Source organism: Cuculus canorus, chromosome 3 (assembly GCF_017976375.1).
Source record: "Cuculus canorus isolate bCucCan1 chromosome 3, bCucCan1.pri, whole genome shotgun sequence".
NCBI classification, from domain to species: Eukaryota; Metazoa; Chordata; class Aves; order Cuculiformes; family Cuculidae; genus Cuculus; species Cuculus canorus.
In genome coordinates this window covers 76,996,549-77,013,028 of record NC_071403.1, presented here as the reverse complement: position 1 = coordinate 77,013,028, position 16,480 = coordinate 76,996,549, and the positions used below count along the sequence as shown (strand labels likewise).

General features: G+C 41.0%; 1 protein-coding gene across 1 annotated transcript in view; it reads right to left on the bottom strand.

The window, feature by feature from the left end:
- ACYP2 (acylphosphatase 2) overlaps nt 1-4,875 on the bottom strand; it is a 47,192-nt gene extending 42,317 nt beyond the window's left edge. Inside the window, exons 1-3 of the mRNA XM_009560996.2 lie at nt 4,731-4,875; nt 3,162-3,178; nt 552-661 (exon numbers count right to left, since the gene is read on the bottom strand). Coding sequence (XP_009559291.2) covers nt 552-661; nt 3,162-3,178; nt 4,731-4,800 — 197 coding nt within the window. The 5' untranslated portion in view covers nt 4,801-4,875. The remainder of the gene's footprint in view (nt 1-551; nt 662-3,161; nt 3,179-4,730) is intronic.
- Nucleotides 4,876-16,480: the final 11,605 nt, after the last annotated feature.

Below are 16,480 nucleotides of genomic sequence, written 5' to 3'. Positions count from 1 at the left end.
TAAGAATAAAGGTTTTTCTTCATTTCACAAGGAAACAGTATGTCAAGGAAATACACTGGAAAAATGTGTGACACTGGAAATAAAAACTGGCCGATGTTACACATCGTAGACTTTTTTTACAGCTTAAAGAAAACACATTTCCTCAAAGATGATTTAGAAAGGCTTGTAGTGATAGGACTAGGGTCAATGGGTATAAACTGGAGAGGGGCAGATTTAGACTAGACATAAGGAAGAATTTCTTCGTTATGAGAGTGGTGAGACACTGGAACAGGTTGCCCAGGGAAGCTGTGGCTGCCCCATCCCTAGAGGTGTTCAAGGCCAGGTTGGATGGGGCCTTGGGCAGCCTGATCTACTGGGAGGTGTCCCTGCCCATGGCAGAAGAGTTGGAATTGGATGATCTATAAGGTCCCTTTTGATCCAAACTATTCTATGATTCTAAAACTAAAACTGAGTACTGTCACTTGCCGGCATATCAATCCACTTGTCACTCTGGATTAAAAACGCTTCTGTAAATTATTTTAGTAAGACTAAAAAACCACAAAAATACTTACATTGCATTTACTTTATCTTCTGGGCCCTGAACTTGGCCTGTTACAGTTCCTTGACTGGTATTTTTAACCCAGCCAACCACTCCTAATTTCCTAGCTTCCTCTTCTGTGTACTGATACAAAAAAGAATGAAAAAGGACAATCAGTGTCAGCACATACACCACATGAACACCACTTAAAACCCCACTTTCATTTTCATAGCTACACTTCCTCAGATGATGCTCACGATCAGGCATTAAGATATTCCTGTCAGCTCTGAAGTTGCAGAAGACACAGCCAACTTTTGGACAAGAATGCGATTTTACATATATATAATAAATGCATGAGTTAATTTCCACTTCCGTTTTCACAGCTTTTAATACCTTTCTTCAAACAAACTATAGGTACGATGGCTCCCACCAAGACATTACACTGCTCAAACTCATTTTCTTCTTTGCTTTATCACTTCTGCATGCACAGAAATCTTCTGATGGCGTGAGGTTCTTTCTTTCACAGGGAGGCCAAAGACTTGCTAACCTAATTTTAGGAACTCTTAATACAATTTTGATTACAGAAGACCCTACTAATCCCATGTCATTCCCCTTGTACCAACTCCATTCCTTTCTATTGCTCACTCCCTGCTCATTTGCCTCTTCAACATCCACAGTGTCTAAATTCATTAAATTTACTACATGCACCAACTTCATAGCTCCTTTTCTCCAGTTTCATCTTAAATCCTTTCCACCTGATTTTCACCTCTTAAATCCTACCCCCAGCTGCTGCATTACTACTAACAAACAGTAAAGATCATAATCTAATTATACTGTTTTTCTAATATTTTTGCAATACTGCAACAAATTATGACTTCTCAGCTAGTCACTTCTTATGACAAAACCAGCAGTTTACAAGTACCCTGTTTTTTTGAGGTGTCAGAGTTTTTAAAAAACTTTTTCAGTTTCAGTCTTTCATGTACATATGAAATATATCCATGATTTTCATAACTTGTCCCTGAACACTGAAATTGTAGGGAACAGAAAGTTTATTTTGTAGAAATCCATTCAATTTTGTTCCATGAAGGACAATAACAACACTGTTAGCCAATACCTAGTATTTCATTACTAGTAAGTTTATTTACATTAAACATACCTCCTCTGTTTTGCTTCTTCCTTGTTTCATAAGACGTGCAAAACTAAATGGCCTATGTTTTTATCTTGTGTTACACAATATCAGACTGATGGCTTTAACAATAGGATCCGAGTTTTCAACACATTTTGATAAGAAATAGCCACCAGTACACAGATATTAAGTGTGCATACTCCATTATCAACCTCTTTACACACTTATCCTAATGCCAACAGCCAAACTTCAGGTCAGTATGGCTACATTCCAAAAGATGAACCAAGTTTGGGTGTAATCTAGGCAATGAAAAAGCATTCCTAACTATGCATAGTATTTTTCAAGTTGATTATGAGCAGCTTCTCCAAATTAATTTGTACAAAAGCATGGGAATGCAGTGGACAACCTGGTTCTCAGGACTGGCACTGTGCTGTGTGTTCACAAGGCTCCAGGTCAGCTCAAAATAAGGCAGAGCAAGCTTGCACCTGCCCTCTACATAATGCACAGGCAGACACTTTCCGCCTGAGAGAATAACAAAATTCAAGAGATAATATATTGTAACTTTCTATCCACTTCAATTATTTCACAATACATATAAACCATGCATAAAAACCTTTAAGGTCTAGTATTAAACACAGCCCTCTATTTTCAGATTGTTCTTATTTGGGTTTCTGTGAAACGCAAAACTACCTGCTGCATGTTCAGAGCTGGTGGAGACCTTTGGCTGGGTTATGAGCTGCAGACTGCATGTTTGTAGCACATTGTTACAAGGAAACACAATAAGCTTCTTTAAATAATGGCACTATAAGGTCCAACACAAAAAAACACAAGACTACAAGTGCCCTCTCTTCGCTGTAAGCATCAGTCAACAACTGAAAATTTTCCATCACAGATTTCTTCTGTTTCACAAGAAATTTCATGTTAACTCACTGTTCGCTCTCGCACACCAATATTTGCTGACCAAGGGTAAGAAAACGTCTCTGTTGAACATGCGTCCTCTCATATGAAGTGAGGTGATCGAGCTGAGCCTTGCCTCACTGTGAAAGGTTAGAACATGACCATCTCTTTGTGTCTCTCCCCCTACTCTTGGTTCCTGAGCCATAGGGTTAGTCTCTTTTTTTTTTTTTTTGTGGTGGACCTCGTATAATTGCCATTATGAAATTAAACTGGAACACATTAGCAAAAGCTAATACTAAGATCTTCAGATTTAGCCTTTCTAAAGACTAACATGTTACAACGTTCATGCGGCTGTTTTATCACAAGTAATCCAAACAGAATCATTAGATACTATACAAACAAGCAACACGTTGTTAAGCTTTTAAAAATCCATTTTAATATAACAATAATATAAAACAATATTTTTCTCCTTTTAAATCCACTCGCAATACTTAACTGACTAACCTAGAGCTCAAACTTCAGGATGGATATATTTACGCTCTACAGACCTGCTGCCATGTATTTTTAGCACTGGAAACACTATACTGTAAAGTAGAACTGGTAAATCAGATGTTGCCTTACCATCCTGAAACAAACACCTAGAAAAAAAAGAAAGAGACATTAAAATAATTTGAAAGAATACCATTTCTAGCATTTTCACTTAATATAAAGTTACGGTAAACTCCATACAAGCTATCTGTGGTCTTTTCTTAAAGAAATAGGAGAGCAGTCGCGAAATTTTAACACTGGGCAAACTATAGAATTCAGGTACAAGCTGGCCTCAAGCCTTCCCTTCAGGAAATGATTATTTTCATTAACATAGGATCATAGAATGAAAGAACGGTTTGCGTTGGAAGGGGCCCTTAAAAGTCATCTAGTCCAAGTCCCTGCAATAAGAAAGGACATCTTCAACTTGATCAGGTTCCTTAGAGCCCCATCCAACCTGGCCTTGAACATTTCCACGGATGGGGCATACACCACCTCTCTAAGCAACCTGTGCCATTGTTTCATCATCCTCAGGAAAAAAAAAAACTTCCTAATACCTAGTCTACATCTCTCCTCTTTCAGCCTAAAACCATTACCCTCATGCTATTGATACAGGCCCTGCTAAAATCCCCTAACTTTCTTATAAGCCCCCTTTAAGTATTGAAAGGCTGGAATAAGGTCTCCTCGTAGTCTTCTCTTCTCCCAGCTGAGCAACCCCAACTCTCTCAGCCTCTCTTCACAGGGGAGGTGTTCGAGGCCTTTGATCCTTTTAGTGGCCTTCTCTGGACTATCCAACAGTTCCATGTCCTTCCTGTGCTGAGAGCTCCAGAGCTGGATGCAGTATTCCAGCTGTCAAGTGGTTGGAGCTTTATTTAGTGAAGATGCTGCAGCATGGGAATTGCCTTTTGACTTATTTTTCACCTTCGGGTATTCCTGCCAGCCCGGGGGTGGGGCCGTTCCCACACAATAGCTCTGACAAAAGATGGGAGCAGAGCGGGTAATGGGAAGTTCTCCTGACAGAACAGCCAGTGTTCTGCAAGGAACAGCAGGGCAAGCCTTACAGCGGGGGTGTATTATCATAGAGTGGTTTGGGTTGGAAGGGACCTTAACACCCACCCAGTTCCAAACCCCCTGCCATGGGCAGGGACACCTCCCACCAGATCAGGGTGCTCAGAGACTGATCCAGCCTGGCCTTGAACACCTCCAGGGATGGGGCAGCCACCACTTCTCTGGGCAACCTGTGCAGTGCCTCACCATCCTCATAGTGAAGGATTTCCTCCTAACGTCTAACCTAAATCTTCCCCTCTCCAATGTAAAACCATTGCACCTCGTCATATCGCTACAAGCCTTTATGAACAGTCCCTCCCCAGCTTTCCTGTAGCCCCTACAGGTACTGGAAGGTCGCTGTAAGATCTCCTCGGAGCCTTCTCTTCTCCAGGCTGAACAACTCTAGCTTTGCTCCAGCCCTCTGATCATCCTTGTAGGCCTTCTCTGGACCTGCTCCAACAGCTCCATCTCCTTCTTATGTTGAGGATTCCAGAAAAGGACACAATGTTCAGCCCTTACCACCCTTCCCCTTGGGAAGGAGGCGGCGGCGGCCGCTCCCGCTGCCCCTCACATACACACACACAACCCTTACACACGCTCGCTCAGCCCCGTCTGTACCTTGCACTCGCCCAAACACTTCGTAATCCACCGACTTGAGCGCGCCGGAGGCTTTCGCCAGGGCGGCCATGGCGGGGCAGGCGCCGGGGGCGCGCGGACGGCGGCGCGCGAGGCCCAAGATTCCCGCGCGCGCGGCCGCCTCGCGCCATGGCTGGGGGGACGCGCGGGGGAAGCGCGGGGGAGGGGGGGCGAAGGGGGCGGGAGGGGAAACACCGGTACCTAGGGATGGGGACGGGAGCGTTACCGAACATGCGGGCAAATCAACTCTCTAAGACTCGTTTTGGAGTTTTGGAAAGCAAGCAGCCTTTATCGGGCCTGGGCAACATGAGGGAATGATCGCCATCATGTGTGCAGCGACACAAGAGCTGGGGACAAAATGTATTTCCCACTTACATGCATATGGATAAATTATCCCAGAAATCTTCTGCTTATTCTGTTACTCTCCAAGGTCTAATTTTAATGTTATTATGAACTTCACAACAGTCAAATCTCTTGCTGATTTGGAGCTGGCTCCAGCTCTCTGCTTGACCTTGCATTTGGGGCAGACAGAACTCCAAACAGAGGTGATCACAGAAGACATCTATTCAGCACAGAACACACTGAACATAAGACGTTATCACCTCCAAAGAATGAGCAGTGTCTGGAAAACGCACTGTCTAAAAGAAAACGTACTGTCAGAGAAAAAAAACATGCGATCAGAGGGACGTTTAGACTAGACATAAGGAGGAATTTCTTCATTATGAGAGTAGTGAGCCGCTGACACAAGTTGCCCAGGGAAGTTGTGGCAGCCCCATCCCTGGAGGTGTTCAAGGCCAGGTTGGATGGGGCCTTGGGCAGCCTGATCCAGTGGGAGGTGTCCCTGCCCATGTCCAGGGGCTTTGAACTGGATGATCTTTAAGGTCCCTCCCAACCCCAACTAGTCTATGATTCTGTCTAACTTGGAAGAAACACCTTCCATTGGATCAGATTGCTCAAAGACCCATCCAACCTGGCCTTGAACACCTCCAAGAATGGGGCAGCCACGACTTCTTTGGGCAACCTGTGCCAGTGCCTCACCACCCTCATCATGAAGAATATCTTCCTAATTTCTAATCCAAATCTTCCTCCTTCCAATTTAAAGCCATTCTCCCCTCATTCTGTCACTACATGCCCTTGTAAAAAGTCCCTCCCCAGCTTTCTTGTATGCTCTCTTCGGGTACTAGAAGGCTGCTGTAAGGTCTCCCCAGAGCCTTCCCTTCTCCAGGATAAACAATCTCAACTCTTCCAGCCTGTCCTCAAGTGGGAGGTGTTCCAGCCCTCTGATCATCTTCGTAGCCCTCCTCTAGACCCGTTCCAACAGCTCCATGTCCTTCTTACATTGAGGATTCCAGAACTGCATGCAATACTCCAGATGGGGTCTCACAAGAGCAGAATAGAGGAGTAGAATCACCTCCCTCAACCTGCTGGCCACGCTGCTTCTGATGCAGCCCAGGACACGGTTGGCCTTCTGGGCTACGAGCACACATTGCTGGCTCATGTTGAGCTTCTTGTCAATCACAACTTCCAAGTCCTTCTCTGCAGAGCCGCTCTCAATCACACCACCCTCCTGCTTGTATTGAAACCACAGATTGCCCTGACCCAGGTGTAGGACCTTGCACTTGGCCATGTTGAACCTCATGAGGTTCACACAGGCCCACTTCTCCAGCCTGTCCAGGTCCCTCTGGATGACATTGCATCCTTCTGTTACGACAACTGCACCACTCAGTTTGATGTCATCAGAGGAGGGAATGGAGATAGGGAAGGGTCTGGAGCACTGGGGTCATGAGGAGCAATTGAGGAAACTGGGATTGCTTAGTCTGGAGAAGAGGAGGCTGAGGGGAGACCTCATCGCTCTCTACAGGTCTGTGAAAGTAGGTTGTAGCAAGGTGGGTGCTTGTCCCTGCTCCCAAGTAACAAGTGATAGGACAAGAAATTCTTCACTGGAGGGGTTATCAGGCACTGGTACAGACTGCCCAAGGAAGTGGTTGAGTCACCATCCCTGGAGGGATTTAAAAGACAGACAGGTGCTCAGGGAAATAGTTTGGTGGTGGACAGGTATGGTTGGACTCTACCTCAAAGTTCTTTTCTAACCAAGTGATTCTAGAAGGTCTGAACAAGACTGTCTCCTGTTTCAGCGCTGGGGCGAGAGGTTTATGTGCTCAACTGAGCTCCCCACAACAAGCACCCCAATACAGGTAGCTGGCATTGGCCTCATTCAGGGATTTGCAAGAATCACTGTAACAACAATAACAAAAAAGCGATGCTGTTGGTGCCATTGATGGTGAAACTGAGGTAATTTGACCAATAAAGTGGAAAGTTAAGTGGTTGAGACTTAAACGTACAAAACCTCACCCAAATTTACCTTGGACATCCCTCTCCAGCAAGGCTGTGTGACTGACATCTCCACACAACTTAGGCTTCCACCAGCAATTTTAAAAAGCTTATTTCTCAAACACCAAAGCTGGTAAGGGGCTGGACTCCTTAGCCGGAGCAGTAAGCCTTGGAGACAGAAAGCCCAACTACTCCAACTATTCACCAGACCTTCAGTGATATTTGTTATCACTCATGTTTTCATTAGCAAGCCTTTCCAGAAGTATTTGCATGTCATGTCTTTCATGTAGATGCTACATGTGCAAAAATATAGGCCAGAAACTGTTTAGTAGGCTGAGTCGCCAACCAAATACCACAAAGATTTTCCATGTTTGCTTGCAGTTTGACTCTCCCTCCCACATTTGCTTTTTCTAAAAAAAAATGTGTCTTCAGGCAGAATTCTACACTAGAAACAACATTTAATCAACCTCAAAAGATGAGCTCAGCCTTCTCTTACTCACCAAGACATAAAGCCAAGTTAACTGTGACTTTACAATAAAAATCAAAATAATAATTTAATTGCTCTCCCTATTAGGCAACTCCCCCCCCGACACCACTTTGTGTCCTAAAAGTATTGCAGCTTAATCTGAGTTGTTTACATATTTGGATCTCAAGACTAGAGGGAAGTTAAGAATAGATATACAAAAAAATGAAATTACCTTTCCAAAACAGGTCAAGTAACAAGACAAGTAACCATTCAATTCAGTACCAAACAAAAATAGTTACATAGAATTAGAAAACTTCAGTATCACAGGGAATGGGAACATAACAGACATTGTATCATCATTGGCTTTAATTACATAACATTAAATCAAAGCCTTGCCTTTCACAGGGGTCATACATTTTGCTAGTGTGGAATCAGCACCATTTTGTTTTTAGAAAGGAGGATTCTACAGAAAGAGGAACAGAATACATCATAGACTGAAAATCTTTTGTCATTTGCTGCCATCTATCAGCAGTGAAGAGCAAGACAGGTAAAAAATTGATTTACAATAGCAGCCTGTTTAGAGTATAAAGCATTGTAACGCAAGCCTGGAAACCAGAGCTCATTCTGGCACCAATTATGCTTTTCTGTCTGCACATTCCAGTATGGGCAATGGCAACTTTTGTTTTATCAAGATGGGAATGCATCCCTGCTTCTCTTCTGGAGAGCTTCCTGGCTCAGAGGTACTCTCATCTCCCATCTTCCTACTGCTAGTTTTTCGGAGCATTTTTGTGTTGTTTTTTTTTTTCTTCAGAAAAGTCAGTTTAAGATATTTTTTTAATCTGCCATAAAGATATCTTGCCACTCTTTCCCTAAATGAGCCTAAGTTTCTCCTTAGTTCATGAGAAGTAGCAGAGATACCATACAGAGCCTAAAGAACTCCAGAAGATGACAAACGAAACACCTTTTTACAGTCCAAGTAATCAATATCAGTAATCAAAACAGTATTCAAATACCCCAATTAGCAAGAGAGCTTTAGCATGTACTGTCAAGAAATGGAGACTCTATGAAGTCAATGATGTTCTGCATTCCAACCCCCCTACCGTTTCAGCCATTCACTCTAGGGCGATGATGTTGGCCTAAGAAGAATCAGCTGATTGCACTTTCTAAAGCTACAGCCAATTGTAAAAAATGCTAAACACCTACATCTGTTAAGGCTTAAGACACATTCCTTGATTACACCGCAAAGGAATGCAAATGACTATGAACATTTCCTGCAACAAATAAATTGTTGTACCTTTAGAATGAGCTTGAGGAGGAACAGAAAATATAATGTCATAACATCTGCAGGTCATCTCGGGATAAATACAGAGTCTTTCATACTGCTGCCAGCTCAGCTGTTACCACATGTTGGATTTAGTTTGCTACTCAGTAAATAAGGGTGACCTTTTTTATAACTACAACAAAGCAGCAACAGTCACAATTAGTGTCCAAGTGAGAAATTCCAGCAGGCTGTAGTGGATTCCAGTGACGATCATTGTGGTGCCAGTTTGCTATGTCTTTGCTATGCTCACAGCAGTTGCTGTTTTAAGATTCCTCTCCTATTTCACCGTATGCATTTCACCTTTTCTTTTCTGATCACTAAATACTTTGTTAATTCAAATATGTTTTTATTCCTCTGTCTGTTTCAGAAGGCATTGGTTTGTATTCTCACTTGTGATATACAGATTGACTTTCATTTCCAGCACGGTGTCATCTAGGAACAACTATTATTGCAACTTAAGGTTGTGGAGAAGGACTTCTTTATTCTGAAAGGTGTTTTACTTGGCAAGCTTTTCACAGCTGGTGAAAACTATAATACAGGTACATCTAGTGTTACCAATAGGTCATCTGCGTCTACTCTGAGCATTAAGCCTTTAAACATTCCTCCTAGTTCTTACTTTAAATGCAGTAAAATTTTCTCATTAACCTGTTTTTAACCACAGCACAAATAAAGGATGCAATAAAGGATACAGTTATTGGAAAACGCCAAAAACCTGCAATGGTGTCATTGCAGCCAAACATCAGAGAAGAGCCCAAGGAGCTGAGGATGATCCTAACACTTAAATAACACATCCCACAGTCCCTGAATAAGGCAGGAAGAGACAAGGGGTGGCAGCAGGGTCCATCTAGGAAAAAAAAAGAGTGGACTGGAAACACAGCTACATCATACAGGTAGATCCAAGAGACAAAGCTAAAGACAGGACTGAAGACTGGTCTGTCCATGACCTAGAAGAAGCAAACATGCCCAATCCCGAGTTTAAATGGAGTTCCTGGACCAAGGATCAGAGGGCTGTGGTTGGGTCTCAGGTGAGGCTGGTCAGGACCTATTGGTGCCCTTGACACTGATCATTATTGATAAATGGTTTTTGATAAGAGAATATTTTATGTAGCTTTTGTCTTGGTTGTTAAATCAAAGCTCCATTATTTATGCTGTTTCTTCATCTCTGGGACAGAATATTTGGAAAACCATTAAGACCTTTTATTCTTTCTCCTACTTTCCCTCTATGTGGCTATCACCTCACCACTATATATACCTGATGTTTTCCACTTCTAAAATTACTCTTTAGAGTTCACATGGATGTCCCATCAGGCACATAACCTCCCACCTTGCTTTCTTAATTCATCCTTCAATCTGTAATTATATTGCTATTTTTCTGCACCTTTTTAAGTAATATGGCTCCTCCTCAGACCCATCCATGATTGCATTTCTGCTCTCCTGCTGCTGCTTTGTAGAGTTTCTTGTGCAATCTATGAAGTATTGACATTCCTGACTTTTCTTTAGAGTTCACCACTCTCTCCTGGCCACCAACTTGCCAGCTGGTGTTTTTAGTTATACAATTTCTTCAGATTTTTTCATATTTATGCAAATCTGTTTCATCTCTCTCTTTATCTGAATGAAACTCTATATCTAACTTACTTGCAAACAGCCCCAGGTGATTTTGATAAGTGGCTTCCCAAAGGATCCCAAAGCTCCTAGATAGAAGCAGCTACTGCCCTGGTTGTTTGGCTATTGTTGTTAGCTAGGGAGCACTGTATGCCCAGGAAGGAAGTGTAAGTCTTAGTTTATCCTTCCTAGCTCCTTTTTTTTGGGAGGATGGGTGAGTTTTTTTTCTGTCAAAAGAAGTGTATATTAGTCTTTCTCTTGTCTTTTGAAAAAATGCTTTGCCCTTCCTTTATGTTTACTTTTCTCTAGCAAAACAATAAGTTTTCTCCTTTCTTCGTTCTTTTATCCCATTTTCTTTTTCTAAATTGCACTTGCTCTTATTCCTTCATTGTTGCATAAAAATTAATTGGACTTTCAACTTTGCAGACTTTACTTCAAACTTGCACAACTTGGTTAGAGTCTTTATTTAGTAGTCCTTATTGTGTGTCACCTAAATATACCAAAAAACATTTGAAGGCTTAATCTTGAGCAACTGTGAAACAGGAGATGGCTTTACTTCATCCTTGTTTTTTACTCTTTCTGTAGATAGCTGGTTAACAGTAGCTGTCTTCTTTTAACTGCTAATGATTGGATTTTGAAGCCTGAAGAGCAATACGTGTGCGCAGTAAGATTCTTGAAAAGCCTTAGTCTGCTTTCTTCTGTATGAAATTGAAAACAACAGGTTTTTGCAGAACTACTGAACAGAAGTGTTGTAATTTTCAAAACTAAACACAGAACTTATAATATTCCTTAAGACTTAGCACGAGACAATAAAGTGTTCCCAGCCTGTAAGGGTTTTGCTAATTCCATTACCAATAGCCACAAGTCAGCTTATTTAGAGAAACTAAAAGTCAAGTGGAACGGGTGTAAAGGTGTCAACTGAAGTAAAGATTAAGGCTCTATATACCTTTCACATAATATATTAATATACAGTGGAGAGCCTAAGCACTCTGTAAAGGAACGTGAAAAAAGGGTGCATGTTGAGAGAGAGCATCTGGTTATAAGTTAACAAGCAAAAAGAAAAAAAAGGCAGCATTTGGCAAAAATCAAGTGTCATTTTGAAAAAATGGCGTAGGAGGAAACTTCTTTATCATAAGACTAAAGAAAACAAGAATTACTTTGTACTGTGGAACTGCAAAACTTGAAATTCAGGCATATAAATTCCGTTATATCTTTGAGGATTATCTACCTACATACTTATATTGCAATCACTACTAGAAAAAGAGTGGTTGAAACAAGTACCACATTCAGTTTTGAAAGAACACATGAGTATGCTTCTGGGGGAAAAAAAAATGTTGGGGTAATAATGCATGGCCAAAAAAAACAAATGCTAAAATATTTTCTTCGTGGTTGACTGATTAACTGTTATATATTAAGCTACATTATGTCCATAGCACAGGCAGGTGACCTGGTTACAACACTTGTCTCCTGATCCATTTGTAATGCAAGATCCAAATCCAGCAATCTGATCCCTGTGGGAGGACCCACACACCTGTGCAGAGGCCCACTTAGGCAAGTGGAGTGTTGTGCAGAGGAAGGGTCATGCCTACACATATCGTATTACAGGACTGCAGCCAAACTTTGTGTGGATGAGACCTAAATGTGTCCCTCTCGTGCTCTAAAATCATAGGCTGCTTAACTGAAGTAACAGGAGTTTTATAGTGGCAAATGCAAAATTGTGAAGCTGTTATTTCACTGTGGCTAGGCCATATTGCATAGATTTTGTTACTTTATGCTTTTTCAATCAGTTATTCTTAGACCCTACATGTAGAACAGCTGTATTCTTTTACAGCAAATTGTATGGAACGCTTCTTGTTGTATTAAATCTCTAACTTGCTACATCCTGATTTTCTTTAGGGTGTGAAGACCTATGAACTGAAACAAGTTTTTACTTTTTAAGTTGAAGCAGTAATCCCCAAAGTTCTTTTGCTTGTAATCCTACTCAGAACTCAAGAATCTTGTTTGACATCATATATAGATATGAATATTTCGTGAAGCTAAACATCTAACTACTTCTCAATGTTTTTTTCTATCATTGCTATATCAAAGTCGTTATTTTGCTTTACATTAGTTCACATAAAAATCTATGGTAATAAACCACTAAATCTCCACCAAAAAAAAACTACATGAAAATAAAGCTCAGATTTTTCAGTCTAAATAAAGCTTCAAAAACTGTTTTCACTGATACATAAAAAGAATCTTCAGGTAAATCAGTTCTAGTTAGTAGTAGTAAAAAATTTAATCTGAAAATATAACAAAGAACTAAACCATTAGGTAAAATTAAATGCTTAGTGTGAGGAAATCTGCCCTGAAGACTTGCATCATCATTGCAAAGTAGGCTTAAATCATAAAGTGTTCATAAATAAAGCGTGAGACTAAGAACTGATGAAATACAGCAGAAGAAAAAAAATCCATCTCAAACACAAATGTGATTGGTAAAGTTCAACTGTTGAGTTCTAACGAAGAATCAGAGGGTGCAGTTTGGGGTTAGGTATGTCAGTCCTGTGCTGGTGTGATCAAGTAAGTCTTGCTTGATAATTAAATCCCAAACCCACCTATTATCATGCCTGCAAGGATTTAAATTCATTGAAAATAATCTCATTGCCAAAGATAAGTCTAACTTGATTTTATAAGCAGTTAATTTGTGAGCAAGGGAAAAACTTAACTGTAAGAACATTTCAATTTTGTGAATCCAAGACCTAGCAATATTATGTGAATTAGATTAGATACTAAACCAAGAAATACATTTAAAAAAAAAAAAAGTGTTATTCGGGAAATAGTTCATTCTGCATGCAAGCAGTGTTAAAACTCTTCAACTTAGCAAGCAGTTCTGTTAGTGTTGTCTTTGTGATCTTTTTTATCTGGATTATTATTTAATGATTTGGAATGTTATGCTTCCTGAGGTTTTACTGGAGACATCAGCAAGCTCCAAAGAGAAAGTGTGAGAAGATTGGGGCTTGGTAAAAAAGAGAGCCCTGGCCATACTCCTACACTTAGAAGGCGTACATTTGAAGTCTGAGTCCCATGGTTTAGTAGAGAACCAGGAGGAGATTTATCTGACATTTCATTTATGAAATATCCATTCACAAGAAACATAGTAAAATTTGGGGAAAGCATTGACTAAGATGCTGCCAATGGTTTTATTTTCTCTTATGCAACATGCTGAGGAGGATATGTGGTCCTTTAATGCAGTTAGTTCTTTATTCCCCTTGAAATATGAGAAATTTAAACATCGCCCTTCCCACAGCCACTAGAACAATAATGTGAGATTTTGTGGAGGATTTAGGGCTCCATAAAAGATCTAAGAAAGCACAAAGAGCGTGGGTTGCTAAAAGAATGGGTTAGAATAGAGGTGGGTTGACAGCTATTAAATTTTGCAGTTCTGTGAAACTATTTGATTCAGTCTCATTAAGTGCATTAGCCCACTATTTCTTCTCAAAAGTAACAAAAAGAAACCCTAATTAGTATTTCAGAATCCTGGAGTGTATTAGTGCAGCCTGTGTCATCAAGTATTTCAGTCAAGTCTCACTGAACTGATTGACACTTCAATTCTTGGAACTGGATAACTTCAAAAACTTAAGTTACAATTTGTGTTGAAATAAATAAAATGAGCTATCTGCTGTTATTACAGAGATAGCTGAGAACCAGTAATGGCCAAACAACTGGTGTTGATGGCATAGCGGGCCAGAATAGCTTCTTAGATTTAGCAATAAATATTGTCACATGAATTCAGACGTTTTCTGGTAAAGTGAATACTCTATTTCAAATATTTACTTTAGGTTCCCATAATATTGTCTCCTTAAATTGGTACATTGAGTTGTTCTGCTAGAAAATTAAATAGTAAATTAGTAATAACAATGAAACCATGTTGATATGCTCAAGTTGCCAAGATTAAAAGAGAGAAAGCATGAAAGACCTTAAGTGACAGAATCATAGAATGTCTGGGGGTGGAAGGGACCTTAAAGGTCATTCAATCCCAACCCTCCCGACAGGGACATAGGCAGGGACACCTCCCACCAAACCAGGCTGCCCAAGGCCCCATTCAATCTGGCCTTGAACACCTCCAGGGATGGGGCAGCCACAACTTCCCTGGGCAACCTGTGCCAGTGCCTCACCATCTTCACTGTGAAGAATTTCTTCCTTACGTCAAGCCTAAATCTGCCCCTCTCCAGTTTATACCCATCTGCCCTCATCCTGCCACTACAAGACTTTGAGAACAGTCCTTCCCCAGCTTTCTTCTAGCCCCCTTCAGGTACTGGAAGGTCGCTACAAGACCTTCTCAGAGCCTTCTCTTCTCCAAGCTGAACAATCCCAACTCTGTCAGTCGGTCCTCGTATAGGCAGTGCTCCAGCCTTCTGATTATCCTTGTAGCCCTTCTCTGGACCTGTTCCAATAGCTCCATCTCCTTCTTATGTTGTGAATTCCAGAACTGGGCAGACTACTCCAGATGAGGTCTCACAAGAGAGGAATAGAGGGGCAGAATCACCTCCGTTGACCTGCTGGCCATGCTTCTTTTGACACAGCCTAGGATATGGTTGGCCTTCTGGGCATGTTTCAAATCAACTTAAATGCTTTTGACAAATGAATGATTATGTGCAAAAGAGTGGTCTGGTTGATAGATCATTCCTGGAGTGTTAAAAAGCTTTTGGCAAAATCCCATATTAGGTTATTCTGGGTGGTAAAAGCAAGTGCTGCTACAGAGAGCTACAGAAAAATCCAATTACACTAAATGACTGAGCATTAAATAGTCAGACTAAACTCAGTGTTATTTAACACTATGAGCAGAGCAAAAGCACACCAAACTACACAGACACAGCAGTGGTTGCTGAACAATCCATTTATCACTTGAGAAAGAGATTCTGGAGTTAGGGCAAACAGTTTTATGAGAAGATGTGTGTAATGCTCAGTGGCTGTCAAGAAAGCCCTCAGGAAAATATCATCAACAAAGTAATAGAGAGCAAAACAGAAATACTGCCAGGTCACTGTGCAAGCCCTGGCTGTACCAAATACTCTGCTCTAGCCATTCCTCACCTCAAAACCAAGAAAAAAGATGACAGAAAAAATCAGTTAGGATGATCTGAAGCTTGGAACAGCTTCATATGAAGAAACACTAAATAGACTGATATTTCCCTGTGTCTTTCTGAGAAGGGAGAATATTAGCCTATTCAGGGAATGACCCATAGGTCTGTATGATCATAAACAGTGCACAGGTTTCTTTATTTCTCACATACGAGAACTCATAGGCATCAAACAAAGTTAACAGGTAACAAGTTTATGGCAAACAAAAGGGAACAAATCTTCATGCCATGTACAAATCAGAAATTGCAGCTGCAGAACACTGATTACAAAATATAGTGAGCTTAAAAGGCCAATAAATGAGGGCATGAAAAACCAATTTAGCACTATTAAATACAATGAAATACCCTGTGACTCAGGATGTCTGTCTGTGAGATGAGGAAAATGGAGAGTATACAGAGGGGAAGTAAAATTGTATGCATGACCTGTCTCTAGTTCTTGGTTTTAGTCTTGTCACAGGAAACTGCTCTTGCATGTTTCCGCAGCAAAGACAATCTTGAAGAACCTGAAAGCTTTCCTGGAAAAAAAAATATTTGTATGGGGTGGAGAGAGAAAAAAGGCACAGCACCTGGGAATCTAATGAGAAAAGAGGTGAATATCTAAATTTAAAAAAAAATAATAAAATAAGAAGGGGAGAGCTACTGAACAAAACAACCATGATGACACCAGCCACTCCCTGAAAAAGCCCCTGAAGAGCTGGAGGATGCTATCCCATATTTTGTGCAGAGGCATGACAGCATTAGGTACACAGGGTTGATGGTCTTAGCTGGTATGGCTGTTCTTGTAGCCTACAGCCCAAGTGCTGCAGCTGATATGATAGTCTAGAGGTGGTGTTTTGCAGAATCAAACCCTATAACCCAAAATGAGTTATAAAGCAGGTATGTTTATTTCCAGTGC